Here is a 20,631-nt window from a genome sequence, read left to right as displayed (position 1 = left end):
TCTGTTATTTCTGATGAGTTCTGTTGCTGCCGGGCTGGCTGTTTAGCCTCCACGGTGCCGCTAATGGCTTGGGATCTTTCACAGAGCAGCGGTTGGAATGAACTTATATAATGGATGCACAGGACACAGAGAATAGTAACCGTTGGGTACAGTTTTTCAAAGACCTATTTTCCTCCCTTTAAGTGACAGGGACAAAAAGGTGCCCACAGGGTGTGAGCATAGGTTCCTCATTTTGTAGATAGGACAGAAATTAGGTGAACCAGGGGTGCCACCGAGGTGTCACGGACCTGAGCTTGAGGGGATGGAAGATGAGTCTCCCCATGGAAAGAAAGAACTGGTGGAGGGAAACAGAGAACAGTGCATACTTAGAGACGCTCTGAGAGTACGTGATGTTTGTTGGCTTAGATCATTGAGATACATTGAGATTCGGTGTCTGGCACAGTCAGCCAAGACTGGAGGAAGGTTTGGGGAGAAACAGCTCAAAATGTGTGCTGTGGTCCCCGGGAAGTAGTTTCCGCAAACACCTTAAGAGCTCATTCCTTTGCTCATCTGTTTGTTCATTTACCAAGGGCAGACAGTGCAAGGAGCTCCAGAGCACCCCGCTTCCCATGGGGGACAGTCTAAGAGTCCCCTTATTTTCTCTTGAGCCCTGAGAGTATTTCTTTTCCCAGGTGAGCTCAACATAGTCTGTGTAAAACGATGCAAAGGGGCCTAAGGTCTCTCTATAGTGTCTGTGGGTCCTTTCTCTCTAATTTTTCATCTCAATCCTGTGAGCTGCTTTACTGGGCTGGTTTAAATGAGCCCTCAGGTCGAGGGGTTCGGAGGCTCTGGTGGATGTTTCCTCGGTCAGCAGACACAACAGCAGACTGAGATTTGTCGGCTGTTGAATAGAGCATGCTCCCCGCACCTTTTCCACCGAAGAACCTGTTCTTTCTCCTTACAGATCTTCTTTCTGGCAGATCACATCGTTATCTTTTATTCATTTATGCAACACAATTACCGGCAGCTGCTCTGGGTTGGACACTCATCTAGATCTTGGGGATAAACTCGGTGGTGGCCAATAGGAGCAGAGTCGGTCTATTAGGCAAATGGTTGCTGAAGGCACTGGGCAATGGTGTCCGCTGTGCACACCATAAAGGACAAACGGGACTGAACACCCACTCGGCCCTATAGACCGTGCACTAGACACTACGAGCTCACTAAGAACACCACACTGCTGTGGGGGGAGGGGGAGGGGGGAGGGGGGGAGGGGGGGAGGGACTTGGGCTGCCCTTCCACTGCCTAGAGCCCTGTAGGAAGAGCTTCCTTGAGACTTCCATACAGTTTGGTGCCCGCAGCCATCTGCAGCAGCCTCGTTAGGAATCAACAGTCCTTGGTATCCTTGGAGGAGAAATGTCCCCAAGAGGTCAGGGGGTCCTAGCCCAGGCCCAGGGTCAGCTCAGCTGCCTCTTCTCTGTTGCAGTTCGTGGTGGGCCGAGATGGCACCTGCGGTGTGGTGTGTGAGCATTCTCCATTTGATGGCATCGTCCTGGTGCAGTGCACAGAGCACCTGCTGAAACATATGTGAGTCTGGGCAGAGCAGAGGAAGACCTCAGAGGGCTGCCATGCCGAGCCAGGAGAAACTGGGGTGTCAGTCCAGAAAATGGCTGTGCCAAAGATGAAATTTGGAAAGAGGCTCAAAGACTGCAAAATGAGCTCTACGAGCCGCAGATGGGAGGTGCGGGCTGGGCAGGAAACTCAGAGCAGACAAGGAGAAGTCGGGGGGAATCCAAGTGATGATCCAGGGAGCTTAGATCAATCTTTCTTCTTGGCCCTGAGACAGTGCCAGGTACAGAGGGAGGTCTCCTCCATCATGGGCTATATCCCCAACTTCCATACTGCTAGGCTAAGCCCTGCTTGTCTATCCCTTAGCCGTACCGCATTCCTTCTTGCTTTGCAGTTTTGCTCGCTCTCTTCTGGATGTAGGTCCCCAGTCTCTGGCATGACAGAGACACAAACCAGCCTTTGGAGACACAGCAACTCAGCTTGCTCCCACATTACCAACTCTCTCTTAAGGACAGCCCGAACATGGCTGAACACGGGGACGAATGAAAACGAATGATACACACTAGAGTCAGGTGGAAGACGATGGGGTCCTGGCTCTGTCACAAATGCAGTTTGGTTTATCTGCTCAGCGGACGGACGGCTCAGACACCCTACATTTCAGTGGCTGTGCGCAGCTAAGACGCTTGCACAAGAAAGCCACACTGCCCACACCCCTTGGCTGCAGGGTCTCAGGAGGTTGTCCCTTTGCCTCTGCAGGATGACAAGCAACAAGAAGCTCGTCAGGGCTGACTCAGTGAGTGAGCTCCCTGCCCCCAGAAGGCTGAGGTGGAAATGTTCCCCAGAAACCCAAGGCCATCTCGCCTCCTCAGCAGAGAAACTTCAAAGGTAAGGGAACCCCTACACTCCCCCGCCCCCAATGGCTGCTGAAGCATTCTGGAAGATTCCAAAGGCCCCTGGGACTCTGCTCCCCTCTAGGCTCCGCCCATTCTCATCCCTCATGGAGAAGTAGTCAAACTAAAGAGGAGTTATGACTCTCAGGAAATAACCTTGCTCGAATGTCTACCATTTTCATAAAATGCAAACCTGAAGCTATTTTTCCCCCCTTGCAGGTTTCACCTGACTAAGCAGATTGAAGATTAGGGATGGATTCCCTGCTTTGAGGGAGTCATAAACAACTACTTTGAATAGGTCATTTGAATCTGAGCTATTTCGATTTGCTTGAGTTTACACTCGCAGCTCAACAAGGGGGCCTTTTGCCCAGGGGAGGAGCTGGCTCTGGCCATAGTGGACAGAGGCAGAAGGGCTGGATCTGCGCTGCTGTTGTAGGTCCCTGTGTGAGAATACCCATTCACTCACTCCTCAAACTCGAAGAGCTCTATCGTGTGCGCGCCAGGTCTGTGGTAAAACACTGGGACCTCGTAAATGAATGGGCACGGGCTTTATCCTCCGTACTCTAATGCAAGAATATTTCAAATCATGTTCGAGCCACGAAATGCCCAAAACAAAGAGGCATGGAGACCCACCCGAGCCTGCAGATAGATAAGGGGTTAAACTCTGCCTGGACAGTGAGCGAGGAACTCAAAGGATGAGCAGCAGCTTGAGGGAGGAGCCAGGACAAAGGCTTCTTTAAACCTCTGAAGGCTCATAAAAGCCAGGCTGGTCTGGAGCCAGCAAACAAGAAGATGGGACATAAGACAGAGAGGCTGAGCCATGCTGTGAAGAGCCTGCCCTGTCTTTGATGAGGAGCTCCTGGCTAGGGGTTGTTGGGGAACCAGGGAGGAGTCTATGGAGGTAGCACAGGTGGGCGGGGCACAGCGTGGCCAGGCTGGGAAACCTAGCATGGAGAAGCTCCTGTCTTGGAGCTGCTGTGGAAGCAGCTGGCTTTAGTGAATGAGGAAGAGGTCTCTGGGTTTCCATGGAATGTTGTTGACGTCTTTGATGATGGAGGTCCACAGTGAGTGGGCTGCCAGAAGAGGGAGACAGAGGAAAACAGCCGAAGGGTCTGCTTATTCTCAGGGACCTGTGTGGTCCTTTACCCTGCAGCATCTACCTAATGGGGCATGAGGTCGTACCTGGACCTACATAGTCCATGGGAGGTGGTGGGCCAAGGTGAGCAGAGTCTGGAGAGGGGGGTTTCTGAGTGGCCATGGGGACAGAGAAATCTGCCCAAGGAGTCTGTCAAAAGGTAGGGGGTCGGGGTTGGGGATTTAGCTCAGTGGTAGAGCGCTTACCTAGGAAGCGCAAGGCCCTGGGTTCGGTCCCCAGCTCCGAAAAAAAGAACCAAAAAGAAAAAAAGGTAGGGGGTCGCTCCTGCCCCAAGCATCTGCATGACTCTTGGGTGCTCAGCTCATGTGAGGCAGAAGAACTCAGTTAAAGTGAGTGATGGGACAGCAGACGTAGCATCAAGTCTCAGGGACAGTGTTAGTGGGGGCAGGTTATTCCTCTAGAAGCTGTGCTGAGCCAGTGACACACTCCTTGCTGGGAATTCTCCTCCCCACCCCGTGGGCATCAGACCAGACCCCAAACTCATGTTAAGAGAGAATACTGGGGGTTGGGCATTTAGCTCAGTGGTAGAGCGCTTGCCTAGCAAGCGCAAGGCCCTGGGTTTGGTCCCCAGCTCCGAAAAAAAGAAAAAGGAAAAAAAAAGAGAGAGAGAGAGAATACTGGCCGATACGGGGGTGGCATGGGCATTTCTGTGTGAACTGAGGGAAGCTTCCTGGTACTCTGTCATAATGAATGATAGGTACATCCCAGGAGGCATGCCCAAGTGAACTGTCAGATGGGGTGCTTTAGAGTCTAGAAGCATCCTGGAGGGAGGTATGGCTTTCAGGGTGGGGGCAGAGGGTTAGAAGATAACCAAAGCCAGCCGCACAGAGATGTTACCATCCAAGCCAGGTTTCAAACAGGAATCAAAGTCTAGAAGTAGAAGGAAGGTGTCACAAATGGGGAACTGCCTGAGCTCTGGTCTAGGGGTCAGGGACTCACAGGGGCTGCCTGGCAGAGCTAAGGAGAATCAGGTGAGTTAGAAGTCACTGGATAAAATGGGGCTTCTGTTAACAATTAAAACAATGGGTGAGTGAAGCTTCAGTCCTCGCTCAAACTACAGAGCACAGCAGAGACTAGATGACAGCCAGCTGTCCACCGGGACACTGGACCACACACAGTTCCTACACAGGTCATATAAATGGTCCTTTCCATGCCTGCTTTGCAGGCTGCCAGGAGGCAGGGATCTGTCTGTATGTGGATGACGATTTACTCTGCCCATGCAAATGTCTCATTTGCATGCTCCTCCCACCTTGCCACTGTAGCCAGGCCCACCTCACCCTAGAAGGGTCCCTGTGGGATGAGCTCATCTGCCTAGACGAACCCCAGTTCCAATGTTTCTTGTGCCACTTGCATAGGTGAGGGCACATCTCTGACACCCGAGGGTATTTCTGGATGATAAGGACTATCTATCCACTTATCTTCTGGGCCTAGGACACAGACAAGGATCAGAAAACGTGGGTGGGTTCTGTGTTTTGGGAGTCTTATCTTGCATGCTGAGGATCTTCTTTCTCTTCCACAGAATAGTAAAGAATCTGGATTTCATTGTTTACAAGTTTGACAACTATGGAAAAACATTTATCAAGAAGCAGAAATACAGCCCCGACGGCTTCATCCAGGTGGCCCTCCAGCTGGCTTACTACAGGTGAGCAAGGGCAAGATAAGCTCGTGCCCAACTGACTAGTGGATGGGATGCTTTAGAGTCTAGAAACATCCTGGAGGGGAGTATATGGCTTTCAGGGTGGGGTCAGAGGGCTGGGGGATGATCAAAGCCAACTGCAAGGAGACGTTACCATCCAAGCTCAGTTTCAAATCGGAATCAAAATCCAGAAGCAGAAGGAAGGTGTCACAAATGGGGGGCTGCCTGAGCAGGTCCAGGGGTACTCTCTTGCAGAGCTAAGGAGAATCGGGTGGATTAGGAAGACCATGAACTTGTAGGGAGTGCTCTTTACCTGATTTTCTCTGCTCATCGAAGTCCCCGTGGTGTGACCCACACCTCCCTGGTCTTCCTATCCTTGTTCAGGGTGTGGAAACAATGGGAGCCTTCCCCCAAGTTAGTCCAGTCAAAGACCTAAGGATCCCTATTGATCTTTTCCTTTATTTCACCCACATATTCCCATATCGGTTCTCCAGCTGTCTCTTAAACCAGTTGTTTGCCCTCCCAACCACCACCCTCAGCTCCTAAGAAGCTACCAGCTGCTTGACCAGCTGCAGCATAGGCCCTAGAGATGGCTGCTCCTACGTGTCCTCTGCATAGTCCTGGCTTCATGACGAGTGGGCGTGGACATATGCAAATCAGATCCTACCACTTTGCTGCCCAGCACTCCTGGGGTCCACCCTTGAGCTTTGGGGCCATCCTGTAAACCTTTTGACCTCTAGAGCTTCGCTTTAGCTTCGCTTTAACTCTCTCACCAGAAGCAACCATCTTAGGCTCTGCTGTCACCCAGTTCTCTATCATCTTGAACTGACTGGCAAAAGTGCACCTCCTACAGAGGTGGATGTGAGGCCACAACTTGTTATGCGACACTGAGCTCTCATTAGTCTCAGTCCTATGGTTTTTCTTCTTCCTCATAGTCAACTCCATGGATGTTACTGGCTGATGGGAACTGGGGGTTCCTACAGATTGGGGGTGGTGTTTTGTTTTTTGTTTTTAAACCAGTTGCCTCTTCATTTTATATCAACACGGTGTCCCCAGTGAATAAAAGTGTACATGGTTCCTCACATCAAAGACTTCCCGGCATTCATCTCTGGAATTCTCCTCTAGAATTCTATTAACATTAAAATGAAATACTGGGCCACGTCACGTCAGAGCTATGAAAATAAAACCTGCTGGAGCTATTCCTCTTTCGGGATTTATGACTCCCTGAGAACAAATTACTGTTTGCCATCCATCTTTTATCTTGTTCAGGCTTTACCAGAGACTGGTGCCCACCTATGAGAGCGCATCCATCCGCCGCTTCCAGGAAGGTCGGGTGGACAACATCAGATCAGCCACTCCAGAGGCTCTGGCTTTTGTGCAAGCCATGACTGACCACAAGGCTGCCATGCCGGTAAACCCCCGCTCTGCCTTAAGGAGCCACAGGGAAGCCATTGAGGCCGCCATGGGCTGCCAGTGCACTTTGTTGCATGCACGGGGATTCCCTGCCTGCAGTGCCTTCCGTGCCCAACCCTCTCCTTTGTTCACAGGCTTCTGAGAAACTGCAGCTGCTGCAGACAGCCATGCAGGCCCAGACTGAGTACACAGTCATGGTGAGTGGCCATTCCTCACTAGCCCCAACAGCAAGGCTACCACTCCCTGATTTTTATTCATTTTTATTTTATTTATTTGTATGGCACTGGGACTGAATGCTAGGCAATTGCTATAGCACTAAGCTATACGGCAAGTCCCCCCCCCCCTTTTTTTTTAACTTTTTATTTTGAAACAGAGTCTCATCAAGTTGCCCAGGCTGGCCTTGAATTTACTGTGTAGCCCTGGTTGGCCTTTAATATGTGATTCTCTTATCTCGGTCTCTCAAGTGGCCAGGATTGATTATAGGTTGATTCCCCTGGGCATGGTCTTTTTCTTATTTCTACATCACAGGCCACACACCCTTCCCGCCTTCCCTGGTTTCACACAGGACAGTAAGTGGTGTTTGAAACCTGTTGACATACCCTAATGATAATAATGGCTCACAATATGTATGGTACTTCATAATATTTATAGAAACCATCAAACTGGGGGGGGCAGCCTGAAAAATATTGGTGGCTTGTTCCCAGGCACACTGGAAAGAAGTCAGAATTATTATCACCTGGGTGGTGATTTCCCCTCTTGTTTTCTATATGTTCATTTATGCCGCCTGTGAACTGAAGGACTTTGCTGAAAATTAATAGTGAAATCAAAATTGTATGAGGACCATTTCTCTGGTTTGAGGGAATAATTTATTTTTTAATATTGCAAAGCTATTATTCGCATGCAAACAAGAGGGAACTTGAGCTGGTGATCAATGTGGTAATTACAGATCACTCAAATACAAGCAGAAAGATGACAAAAATCGATGAGAAAGATTGAGCAGGTCATTCTGTGTGTACTTGAAAGCAAATCCAACATATTTCTGAGTTTTAGAATTCATCGGTGAATACTTTTCCTCTAACTCGGTCCCTGATTTATCTCGACAGCCATGTTTGTTCTGTTTAAACACTGTATTAGCCGGGCATGATAGCTTAGGTCTATACTCCAAGTACTCAGGAGCCCAAGGCAGGAGGATCACAAGTTCAAGGTGAATGTGGGATCTGCGTGAGACTTTGTCTCAAAAAGTTCTTAGTCAGCTTTTCTACTACTCTAGCAAACAACGGAGCCAATCAGCCAATCAGCACAGGGAAGCAAATAACAGACAATCAGCCAATCAGCACAGAGAAGGAAATAATGGAGCCAATCAGCCAATCACCACAGGGATGCAAATAAAGGAGACAATCAGCCAATCAACACAGAGAGGGAAAAGCCTATTTTGGCTCACAGTTTCAGGGGCTACGGTTAGTAGCTTCCAGGGCATTCAGGCTAATAGAAAGGCAGCATCATCAGCACTTTGTGTTAGGGATCATAATCAACCAAAATCATTCCTTTTTATGACAAAGAAATAAAAGGGGGAAAGAGGAAGAGGATCTGGGATGCCACGATCTACCTAACGGGCAGTAAATACCTTTATAGTAAAACTTTTCACTGGGCTCCACCTCTTAAAATTTCCACAACTTCCCAATGGTGCCAAGCCTTCAATGCATGAGTCTTTGAAGACATTTCAGATCCAAGCTCCAGTAAGTGCCTGCTCTGCTGTCAATGAATTTCCCCCTGCTTCACTCTAGCTTAAGTGCTATATATACAGGAAATATATTTTGACATCCCTAAGAGCTATCAGCGGGTATTTAACAAGGAGTCAGAGTAGAGGTGCTTCAAAGTTATGTCAAATCCACATGAAGAAGAGTCCTAGGAAGGTACAGAGAACATGGAGGAGCAAGCTTCTTCCTCTGTTTTGAGAAGCTGAGAGGACTTCCCAGGGGAAGCAGTCTTTAGTGTGAAGGATTAAGAAAGGGAAGGGAACCCGAGGAGAGAGCATTGTGTTGTAAAGGGAAGAGTCTTGTGAATATGATATATCTGATAGGAAGAGCTCGGTGAGTGCAGTTTGCAAAGGACTGAGGAGCAGAAAAACTGGATTGAATGTTACTCCAGTGTGGGGCAGAAGAACAAGCTGCATTAGGGGAGTGGCTTGCCAAGCAGACACTCATTGTATGATGCTGAAGAAAACTGCGGCTGGGCAGAGGGATGAAGAGGAACATGTGGACTTCCGATTCAACATGACATGTTGAACACGAGAGTTGAATGTCCCCCTCTCTGAAATTCTCTAGAACAGAGGTGTTTTAAGCCATATTCCTATGAGAAGAGAATCAGAGAGACAGGAACTCATTTGTTGATGAAAAGAAGAGCAGCTGGCAGCCGGCTTAGGGCACAGACAAAGACGTTGGACAACCCAGGGGGCTGAGGTGCAGTACCTCAGGGCAGCTCAGGCACCAGAGAAAAAGAGGGTTGGCTGACGGTTTTGTCTGTTTAGCCTGCTGTAACAGAATCTAGTGTAGTGCATAATTTATAAAGAACTAAGATTTCCCACAATTTGGGGAGTCTTGGAGTCGAGGATGAAAGGATCAGCCAGTGAGGTCTCTCTCTGCTTGATATCTGCTTAGTTCCTGCTATTGAATCCTCGAGAGGAAGGATGTGTGATGCTCATGTGGCCAAGGTAGAAGGCAGGATGGCTGGAAGCCGTGTGTTCTCTCACATAGGGGCCTTCACTTTCCAATGACTTGATTACGAATTAAAAGCAGAGCCTCTTAGTAAATGTTATTAACTAGTAACTTTTGAGATATGAATTTTTTGTTGTTGTTGTTGTTCCGAGTTCACCCCACAGCAAGGGTGTGGGAATGCTGCTGGGCAGACGAAATGCAGAGAAGCTAGACTGTATTTACCCTATGCCCGCCCACTGTAGGGTGTTGGGTTTGAGGGAAGCACCAATACAAGGCTTGAGGGGGGACTGAAGTTCCCTGACTCCTGGATGGGTATCCAGGAGACTGCTCAGAGAAGTCGGAAGGGAGGGTTGGTGGTGCACGGGCCTATGATGAGGAGCCTGGGGTCAGGAATTCAAAAACTCCTGGACATCCAGACTCCACTGATTTGTGGGGAGTTGGGAACAGAGTTGGGTCTGCAGGCTTAGAAGTCCAGGGCCAGGGGCATGGGGAACTCCAGTTTAGCTCATCAGAGATTGTCCTTGGCTTAGTTGCAATTTTCTGGGAGTATGGAGAGGCTTTCTGTGGGAGACTTAGATAGTGCAGGCTATGTAGATGAAGGCTTCTGCCACATTCCCCAAGGCATTTCTTGATGAAAAAGAGTCCATGCTTATCCATACCGTTCATTCACTGTTCGTTGTGAAAAGTGGGTGCATACCACCTCCTCAGGGTGGTCCCAAGATTAAATACCTTTTACAGGAAGGAATGTCTGGGGAGGGAATCTTATTGGCTTAACCCTCAGGGCTGTTAGATACCTCATTAGCATGGAGAACTCTATTCTCATGTGGGAAGTGTGGCCACATATTCTGGGCCAGGAATCTGGCAGGGAGCAGGGAGATGCCTACTGTCTTAGGTAGGTCCCTGGGTGCCAGGGCCTCTGAACTCACTCAACCTTACCAAGTTTCCTGGTATGTTTCACTGCCCCACAATTTTTCAAAAAATTTTGTTCTCTAAATAAGAAAAAAAATTCTAAAAATAGTATCAAGAGATAAAGATAGCTCTAGGGTGCAGTATAGTACAAAATGTCAATGGAAGTATTGAAAGATAATATGAGGTAATCTACTTTAAACACCAACCAGAGATGAACTATAAAGAAAGATAGGATGGCTTAGTTCAGGTGAGCAGTACCCCAAATAATAGTTTTTCAGAAAGAGAAATTGGAGAATAGACAACCAAATACTTCAAGAAAAATATCAAAAGCTATGGATAGTTCAATGATAGAGAACTTGTCTAGCAGGCATAGATCCCTAAGTACTATCCCCAGAACAAAACAAAACAAACTTCAGAACCACAGAAAATCCTTCTATATTGAGGGAATTCACCATCTCACATAATAGAAAATAGTCATACCAAGGAAATTTCATGATCCTATAGACATAGAGAAATCCTAAGTTTCTCAGAGGAAAAAGAAAGACAAAGTTCATAAAAATATAATTGATCTTTAGATAGCATAAGCAGAAGGTGTTTGATTGCGAGCAATGCCTTCAGATTCTAAGGGAAAATGATCTCCAACACCCCTTTCATACCTAGCTAAACTATCAGCAGATTTAAAGACAGAATAAAGACATTTTAAACAGAAGAGATTTACACTTTTTACTAACTGAATAGTCTTTCTTATAAAAATTGACAAAGGCTCCATGTCTCCAAAGTATGAAAATGAAAGCTAAAATAAACAAACAAATAACATAGAAGATTCAACACACAAACAAAAAAAGAAGTAGAAAAAGGATGACACTGAACGGAGATTGTAAGTCAGTAACTACTCAGTAGATTTAGAGAGCAATTAGTACATAAAGGAGGACTGAGTGAGAGGAGACTAAAATGAAGGCCGCATTTAAGAACTAATTAGAGGTAGAGACATAGACAAACACAACTTCATGATTGTCAATTCAAGGGAGAACAACAAGTTTAATGAGAAAGAAAATCTATGTCTGGGAACATAGCTAAGTTGATATCACTTGGCTAGCATATTGTAAGTCCTGAGTTTCATCCTCAGTAGGAAAGAAAGAAAGGAAGGATGGGTGGAGAAATAGAGGGATGAAGGGAAGGAGAGAAATCTAATCATAATACCCTGAAGACCCAGCTGTGGGTGTCTACATGACATTCAATAAGCACTGTATGTTGTTCAAGCAAGAAGGAGTTGAAATAGGACTCTCCTGGGAAGACTGAAAGACAGAAGCAGGTAAAGGAAGCAGAAGCAGATGCTTGATTTCTTATATCAGGAAGTTTGTAAGTAAGCCTGGAAGATGCAGTCGCAGCACTCTTAAGCATGGATTCAGAGCAATGAGCACAATGTCAAAGGGAGAAGTTTCAAGGCCTCGCCCCTGTAGAGTGGGAAGCGGTGTTCTCAAGGTGACATCAGCCATTGGCTTCTTTGGGTTTTAAACTATAAGCACTGGGATACCCAACACTGTGCTTTGGTAACAAATTCAAAGTTACAAACTTTCTTCTCTGGAGAAGCATCCTCTGAAGCATCACCATGGGATCTTCTGTGTTACTCATGGTACCTTGACAAAAGCAACTGAATCAGGAGTGGGCAGTAGAGAGGAGAGATGGGAAGGCAGCTGGTACCTGGGACTAGTACCCAGTTAGCCACGAGAACAGGGGAAAGAGACGGGGAACAAGGCAGCCTCCCAAGGTGCAAGAACGTATTTGACAGAGATTGTAGGGAGAGGAACCCCCGGTGGGAAGGCATGCTTGTCCAGGCCCCTCAAAGCTCCCTGGTCCTTGTACTCTGTACATTGTCGAGGGCTACTCACCACTGTAGACAATTGTTCATTTGACTTCCTCTGGTTATATTTGACTGTTAAGAGCTGGGCTGGGGGGCAGGTTGCTTACAGAATATCTTCCTCTGTGAGCCTTCACCAAAGGATAAATAGAGGTCAGCAGAGAAATGAAGCATGTCCACCACCGGAGAGGGCTCCTAATACCTCCTCTCTGTCCCAGCAAGGCAAATAAGAGGCAAACTATGGTAGAGCATGCACTTAGCATGTGTAGGGCCCTCTGCTCCATCTCTAGCACCACCTTACATAAATTAATTAAGAATAAAGTTAGCTCAAGTTTCATAACTTGTCTATTCAGACTATAATTAGATGCCATCGGGGAGAAGCATCGAAATCATCTTTATGCATTTATTCTCTGCTGAAGGAGAATGGCTGTCAGATGCTAATACGTGCCTTGTAAACCCAAGCGAAGTTCACTGGGAAAGGGGGATTTCCTCCTAGGAGTGGCTGTAATAGCTAAATGGCCACCATACATAACAGACCCCCAAAGTCTTAATTACTCTGATGGTAATAAGGTTCATTCTGTAGGCTAGGAGCAGTGCCTACTCCCCCTTAACCCCCCATCCCCCACTCCTCCACTCCCTCACCTCCCCCACACACCCCCATCCCCCCAGTCTCCAGCTTCCTCAATTGCTCCATAAAAACAGGTAATTGCAAAGAAAAACCAAACAAAAGAGTACAGACCCTATCCACCCAGCCTCTAGGGGGAGAACCTTAGAAAAATGCCCTGATTTTACTTCCAGTCCCAGAGTCCTCTCCACAGACTCCTCCTGGAGTTTTTCCTCTTCTCCCTCATCCACTGAAAAGTTTAACTGTCTTGGTGATTAAGAGATTAAGAAACAGTGACAGAGACAGACAGACACATAGAAACACAGACACACAGACACACACACAGACACAGACACACACACAGACACAAACACACACACAGACACACACACAGACACACACACAGACACACACACACACACAGACACACAGACACACACACACACAGACACACACACACACAGACACACAGACACAGACACACACACAGACACACACACAGACACACACACAGACACACACACAGACACACACACAGACACACACACAGACACAGAGTGCTAGAGTCCAGGAGCTCCAGAGAAGATGCTCACACAGGTCATCTATCAAGAGCAGTTTAAGCAAGGAGTGACTAGAGTCACACTGGTCTTGAGGAGGAGACAAGAAGGGGAGGGGAGGTACAGAGGAAAAGCAGGTCTCATTGCCTCTGTGTTCCTGACTCCCAGGCCATAACCGGCATGGCCATTGACAACCATCTTCTGGCACTGAGGGAGCTGGCCCGAGACCTGTGCAAAGAGCCACCTGAGATGTTCATGGATGAAACATACCTGATGAGCAACCGGTTTGTCCTCTCCACCAGCCAGGTACAGCCTCTGCATGTGTGGCCAGGGCCCAGGAGGCCCCATCGCAAGGACATTAGTGACTTAGAACCAGGCTTTGTCTCTGCTTGTTTTCACACACACACATACACACGAACACACACACATGCACGTACATGTAGGCATATGTTTGCAAGTATTTAATGTGTATTATTTATGCAAAATAATTATACATACAGGATACAGTATACACTCAAGTATCTGCATGCAATGGGTAACAGACTGATCAACCTAGTTGGCATGTGCATCTGTGTGAGGGCATCAGCTCCCCTGAAACTGAAGTTGCATGCAATGGTGAGCTGCCATGCAGGTGCTGGGACTTGAACTCAGGACCTCTGGAAGAGTAGCCAGTGCCCTTCGCCACTGAGCCATCTCTTCAGCCCTTCTTTTTTTTTTTTTTCTTTTAACAAGCTTTATCTGTATTTTTGTGTGCGTATGCATTTGTCTGTGTGCCAATGTCAGTGTGTGTGGTGTGTTTTCTGGTGCCCCCAGAGACCATAAAAGAGTGTTGGATCCTCTGAAGCTAGAGTGACAGGCAGTTGTGAGCTAGCCGCCTGACCTCCGTGCTGGGAGTTGAACTTGGGTCCTCTGGAAGAGCAGCAAGCTCTTTCAATCACTGAGCCATTTCCCCGGCCCCAGGCTCTGCCTCTTGAGTTTGTCACCTTCGGTAGACTGATCTAAATGTTCAGGTCATTGATAGTCTCCCATCCTCTAAGTAGGAATGACCACAGGCTCCCTTAGCCAAGGTAGACAGCCTGGGAACGCATCCATCTGAGGGTTCTAACCATCATGCAGTACTGCCTTGCCATCCACTGCGTATGAGCGGGTATCCCACTGCAGAGAACCCTAGGATCTGAAGCCTAGCAGGCCTGGTTGGAGGTCCCTCAATTAGGTCATAGGGATTATGGTATTGAATGGCCAGGGCACCAATGGCAGAAAACCACTTATCAGCCCAATATTCCCCACCTGATGTTGTGACATACCATTGTATCAAAGGACCACAGCCACACAGACAGAATGACATTCATTAGCAGAGTGCTGCAGGGGAGGGGAGACGTGTAACCACACCAGTCTCCTGGAAGCTACCACATCTGCAAACCGCTGGACATGGGAGGTGAAGGAGGCTGACCAAGCTGTGTCTGAGGATAAAAGCCCACTCAGTAATTTAATTTTGTCATTACAGCAGTGGGCTTGCAGACATGAATAAGCGAGACCAGAATACCACAACATAAATTCTTCGGGAAACCATCCATGGGCATAGAGTGCTCTGGAATGGCTTCATGGCCTCCGGCCATTGCACGGCAAATTTATCTGACAATGCAGTGACTCTATTAGCAAGACTAATGGCTTGTTCTGCCCCATTTAAATGGCCAGTGCCGTTTCGGAAGGCCTAAGAGCACAGCAGCAGAAACCTGTGGATTTAAAACAGACCCTGCCCCACACTACACTGGCTCAACAACCCTTACTGATCCCTAAATTCACCTAATAAAATGAATCCGGGGCATGAGCTCTTTATTGGTATCTTTCCCATCGAACAGTAACATTTATGGCTTGGATGCTTTCAGAGACACACTTTCTTGGTTTGCCATGCAGACCGCAAAGCCTTAGCCCTCTACATTCAGAGCGTCTTAGCCGATTACCTAAAATTCCAGGTGACAGCAGGATCGGAAGTGCCGGTGCTGAGTAACTGTGCATGGGTGGGTGGGCCTTGGGGAGGAAATCAGACCAGCCAGGCAGTACTGACAGTAATTAAGGATCTGGGGGAAATCAACAGAGGAGAAGGCCAGATTTCCTCCAGTTCATAAATTACTCCCCGTGGGAAGCCATCTAATGGTTGGGTGCCACCAGGGTGCCATTTAGTAAATTAGCCTGATTGCCACAGTGCCTCAAATGGCCCCTAGATGAAGGAAAACTGTGACTCAGGCCGAAGCAGAAGTCACTGTGGGAGCTTTCGGTTCCGCAGGAAGGGCCAAGTATACACTGGGGAGTGGGGGTGGCTTGGGGTGTCTCTCCCCCCACACCTTGCACCTTGAGTGCATCTTTATCTCAATAGCCATGTCCAATCATTCACACCAACACGATTCAGTCTGGTCAATCAAGTCCACGACGAGGGGACTTGAACAGGAAGCAAATATGATGGTGGTCTCAAGATACAGGAAAGGCACCCACCATGCTCTAGCAGGTTCCAAGGTCAAATGCCACAGAATAGGTTGTTTCCAACCCATGCTCTTCTCCAGGTGCCCACAACCATGGAGATGTTCTGCTGTTATGGACCCGTGGTCCCCAATGGCTATGGAGCCTGCTACAACCCCCAGCCCGAGGCCATCACCTTCTGCATCTCCAGTTTTCACAGCTGCAAAGAGACCTCGTCTGTGGAGTTTGCGGAAGCTGTGGGAGCGAGCCTTGTTGACATGAGAGACCTCTGCAGTTCAAGGCAGCCTGCTGACAGCAAGCCACCAGCACCCAAGGAAAAAGCTAGGGGCCCAACCAAGCCAAGCAATCTTGACTCCAGCCACTAGCCCAGCCTCCTACAGAAGTCAGACCCTACTAAGCTCTGTTCCCATCCCCACCCCAGCTTGCTGCTGCTCCCCCTAACCTTGGGGGCTCACACGAAGCTGGCATGTTAAGAGAGAGCCCCTCATTATATTTATCAAGGTGGCCTCTGTCCTTTACAACTGGAAATGAGACCCAGCCTGGTTTGGAAGCAACCTGGGTGAGCTGGGAATTCCCGATGAGGTCTTCAGAAACGTAACCTTTACCCTTTTCCCAGCAACACCCAGTGGCACACATGGTAGCTCTGCCCAGTGGAAGAACAGTCATCTCACCACATGTTATGGGCCCAAATAGGTCATGAAGGCAGAGGCTAGCTCTGGATCACTATCTGTGGCTGTCCCTCCACACACTCACGTGCACACAGATAGCCTGAGTGGGTTTAGAATACAGTGGCCGGCACCCGCAAAGACATTTCTTCCTTTATCTTCCATAGCACAGACTTCCTGGAGTTCCGATAATCTCATCCAGCTATTCAGAGAGAGAGAGAGAGAGAGAGAGAGAGAGAGAGAGAGAGAGGAGGGAGAAGGAAGGAAGGAAGGAAGGAAGGAAGGAAGGAAGGAAGGAAGGAAGACCAGCAATTATCTTCATTTGATGGATAATGGAGCTGTCTCTGGCAAGACTGCGAGAACTAAAGCTGGGTTGTGGGTGAAGGGGCCACATGGCTGACAAGGAGTGGGGCCCCCTTTGGGAAGACACTGTCCAAAGGCGTTGCTTGAGTGATTCCCTCCTAAACTACTGATCTGAGAGAACCAAGCCTTGGTTGCTCTTCTCCATCAGAAAAGAAACTCACTGTATTTATTGGATGTATCAAACCATGCACTGTGAGGGTGTAAGACCCATACCTGGCAGAGCCTTGGCTGGAGGGAACACCTCCTCCCTTAGGAAGAGACTGGAAGCTGGCCTTCCCCCTCCAAGAACAAAGGAGTGTACTTATATTTATGCAAAGGCAACACTGAGCCACGGCCACAGGCTGCTCTGTGGGGACCTTGGGAAAGGAGGCTATTCCACTCCTACGTGTCTCTCAGAGATGGAAAATGACACAGTTGTTTGAAGCGGTGACCCATTGTAAGTATGGCCACCTTGTCATACTGCTAAATTGCCAAATTATTTATGAAGTTGATGTTTGGGTTCTATTTTTATAATATAGTTCTAGATTTATGGCAATATGTACATCTTAATTTATAGTTCTGTGCTTTAAAGAAATCCATGTATGAATAAAGAGCAGAATATTGAAAGCATTCCATTCAAGATATTTAAGGACCTGTAAGTCTGTATTCAATAAAATGCAATGCCAAGAAAGACAATGTTGTCATCGTTCCCACTGACAGATGATATAAATCCTGTGATCCAAACCAACAGTTCATTGGCCTGTGTGGACTCTGCCAGCAACAGTGTCTGAGGGTGTGGCGGGAACACTGCACAAAGCCAGGAGTTTGAAGCCAGTCTGGGCAGCATAAAGAAACTGTTCATCTAAGGGCAGAGTTAAAATAAATGACACTGGGCCATAAAAGAAGAGGGAGGGAATCAAGTCTCTGCTAGTGCATGTGGCCACATCATGATTGAGGAGAGGTATGGGTTTCATGTGGCATTTGTGATTGGCTGACAGGAATTCAGTGCAGAAAAGAGTGCTCTCTGTAAGCCTATCTAAACATGTCTGTGGACGGCATAAAGTGAAGATACCTCACTAGGAAGCCCAAAGGAGCTCCAGACTTGTGTGTCTTATCGCATTTCTGGGTGTCCTTACTTGGAACATGGGAATATTGAGGCCAACACTGCTTATTTCTGGGGTTTGGGACAAGATGACACGAGATGGCCATTGTTTGAAAATAGAGGGGAAAACTGTCGAGATCTAGCATTCTTGTTGCAAGCTCACCAAGGCAAGCTCACACTGGTCCAGGCTGCAAGACCCACTCCATAAGTGAGCAGTTGGTGGTGCAGAGTGTAGATTCTTCTAAATGGAGGAGGAGGAGGAGGAGGAGGAGGAAGAGGAGGAGGAGGAAAGAGAAAAGAAGAGAGGAGGGAGAGGAGAGGAGGGAGAGGAGAGGAGCTTTGATCTCAAATTCTAGAAAGAAGGATGACCACCATGAGCAGTGGACAGGAACTACAAGTTCATCATACATGACTTATCTGTTCTAGCTTCATGCCTGTGTTGCAACACCCTGAGCCGCACAGATGGGGAAAGGGTCTCTTCGGCTGACAGCTCCAGGCTGCAGTGCAGGATTGCCGAGGAGGCACGGAGCAGCGGGTACCACAACCATAGCCAGGAGCAGAGAGAGGAGAAACCCCTGGATCCCTGCCTCTTCTTCGTCCACTGCTGATGCTTAGCTCCCTGTCCTCGCTCTGTGTCCTACACAGGTCAGAGTGCAGCCCAGAAAATGGCACGACTCACAGCAGAGAGTCTCTCCCCACTAATAAAGATAAGACAGTTCTGAGGATGTGCTGACAGGCTTACCTGAGCTAGATAATTCCTCAGTGGAGACTCCTTACGCAGGTGGTTGTAGGCTGAGGGAAGTTGGCATTTATTCCCAGCAGCGCAATATCCGCTGTCCTGTCCAGCACACAGTCCCATGGGGTTGACAAGCTGTGCGAGCCCACAGAGAGTGAAGAAACCACTCAAACCAGCACAAATTGAAGCCCCAGAGGCATCTCTGTCTGTGAAAAGGCTAAAAATTAAAATTAAAATGAAAAAAACCTCTTACCATCACCCTACCCACCCATGCATACACACACACACACACACACACACACAAACACTCACCTGTGCCCCAGACAAGGGCAAGAAATCCTGCCATCTACCCAAGGTGGATGCAAGGGGAAAAAGTGCATGAGAAAGCAGAACCACCGCTTTGCCCTGTGAGGATGAGAAGTCTGCATTTACACAAATCATCTTAAAAGGCCAAACTAGCTTGATACAATAAGACCCAGAGAACTACATACAAAACCACTTCCCACCTCGGACACATCAAACGCCCACAGTGGGGAACCGTCTATTGCAGATGAGCTCACGGTCAGAAATACAAAGCCAGGAAAGGATGGGCTCTCCAGGAGAGCCACAGAAGCCAATGGAGTCAGGACCACAGGTGCTTCAGAGAAACTAATAAACAGATGCGTTTAAAACTGTTGAAGGCACTGTTGAAGGGAGACAGGATAAGGAACTCTGACGTGCGTGTGAGGGTTGAAGGAGGAGCGTCCTTGTTTGCTTGCTGTTGCTATGATAGAGACTGTGGCCAAACACATCTTAGAGAGCAAAGAGTTGCTTTGGCTTGGGTATCTCTTCACAGTCCACGGAGAGAAGTCAGGCCAGGAATTCAAGACAGGAACCTTGAGGCAGGAACTGAGGCAGAGCCGTGGAGGGATGCTGCTTACTGGCTTGCTCTCAGGGCTCACTCCGTTTACATTTTTATACAATCCAGGACCATTTGCTCCCCAGGGGGTGGGGGTGTCACACCCCTCACAGTGGGATAGACACTCCTACATCAGTCATCAACCATGAACTTGCCCAAAGGCCATTCAGAAGGAGGCGGCTCCTCAACAGAGGCTTCCTCTTCTTCCCAGAGGCTCTACCTTCTGTGGAGCTGACAAGACAAAAGCTAGCACAGGGACATATGGGACAGGATGTGGGGAAGCACTCGTCAACGAGAAATGACTGAGAATATTCCAGAATCTAACAAACAATTCTAAACCTCATCGGTCAACCCCGCCCTCCCGCCCCCCCAAAAAATAAAACTAACACAAACTTTAAAATACTTAAAGAATGCTAAAGATACCAGGTTCTGCTCCCAGAATACCTCAGTGACAAGGGTAGCATAGCTTATGATGATATCACCAAACGGTACGGGCTACTACTATTGCTCTTGCTTACCAGCCAGAGCTCGATGAGAAGTCCCTATTGCTGAAGATGCCACGTGATTTGGTCTCCGGATGCCCGATAAGTCAAGGAGAAAAGGAGCTGGAAGTGCGCCCCCTGCTGGCTAGCTTTCCTATTGCTGGAACGTGCTGTATAATCTGCTAGGAGAGAAAAATCTTTAACAGTCTTCCTGCAATGCACCCTGTGCACTGTCCGGTACCAATTTGCCAGGCAAGTGTGCTCATTGGCATAATTGGGGCACCACTGACATGAGACTGTCCAATCACTTTATTGTTAGATCTGGGTCCCTCTCCACAAGAGGGATTCACATCTGGTACTATAAACCTGGTCAAAACCCATCACTACGGAGGTCATAAACTCTAAGATGGGAGCCTACTATGAGTAGATATGGTACCAAACTGCTTCCTAAGGTCTATACCCACAGACTAGAGCCACTCTCCAAAATGGCCAGAGAAACTTCTGTTTGTAGTTTATGCAGAGAATAAAGGAATGTTGAGTGTTTGGCTGTAAACATGACAACAATGCCATTTCCTCTGAGGCTCAGGGAACCCTGTGGAAGAGGATGTGGGAAGATCAGAGGGTAGGAAGGGGTGCTCTGAAATGCTAT

At 48.1% G+C, this 20,631-nt stretch overlaps 1 protein-coding gene across 2 annotated transcripts in view; it reads left to right on the top strand.

Annotated features, from left to right (window-relative positions):
• The window catches only part of Chat (choline O-acetyltransferase), a 59,752-nt gene extending 42,297 nt beyond the window's left edge, over positions 1-17,455 (top strand). For both annotated transcript variants that reach the window (NM_001170593.1, XM_063275138.1), the window contains 7 exons: positions 1,463-1,563; positions 2,302-2,430; positions 5,111-5,233; positions 6,497-6,638; positions 6,775-6,837; positions 13,451-13,588; positions 15,841-17,455. In NM_001170593.1, the coding sequence (NP_001164064.1) occupies positions 1,463-1,563; positions 2,302-2,430; positions 5,111-5,233; positions 6,497-6,638; positions 6,775-6,837; positions 13,451-13,588; positions 15,841-16,122 (978 nt within the window). In that variant the 3' untranslated portion in view covers positions 16,123-17,455. The remainder of the gene's footprint in view (positions 1-1,462; positions 1,564-2,301; positions 2,431-5,110; positions 5,234-6,496; positions 6,639-6,774; positions 6,838-13,450; positions 13,589-15,840) is intronic.
• Positions 17,456-20,631: the final 3,176 nt, after the last annotated feature.

This window comes from Rattus norvegicus, chromosome 16 (genome assembly GCF_036323735.1).
Source record: "Rattus norvegicus strain BN/NHsdMcwi chromosome 16, GRCr8, whole genome shotgun sequence".
Classification (NCBI taxonomy): domain Eukaryota; kingdom Metazoa; phylum Chordata; class Mammalia; order Rodentia; family Muridae; genus Rattus; species Rattus norvegicus.
The sequence above is the reverse complement of the archived record's forward strand: the minus strand, read 5'-3'. Positions and strand labels throughout refer to the sequence as shown.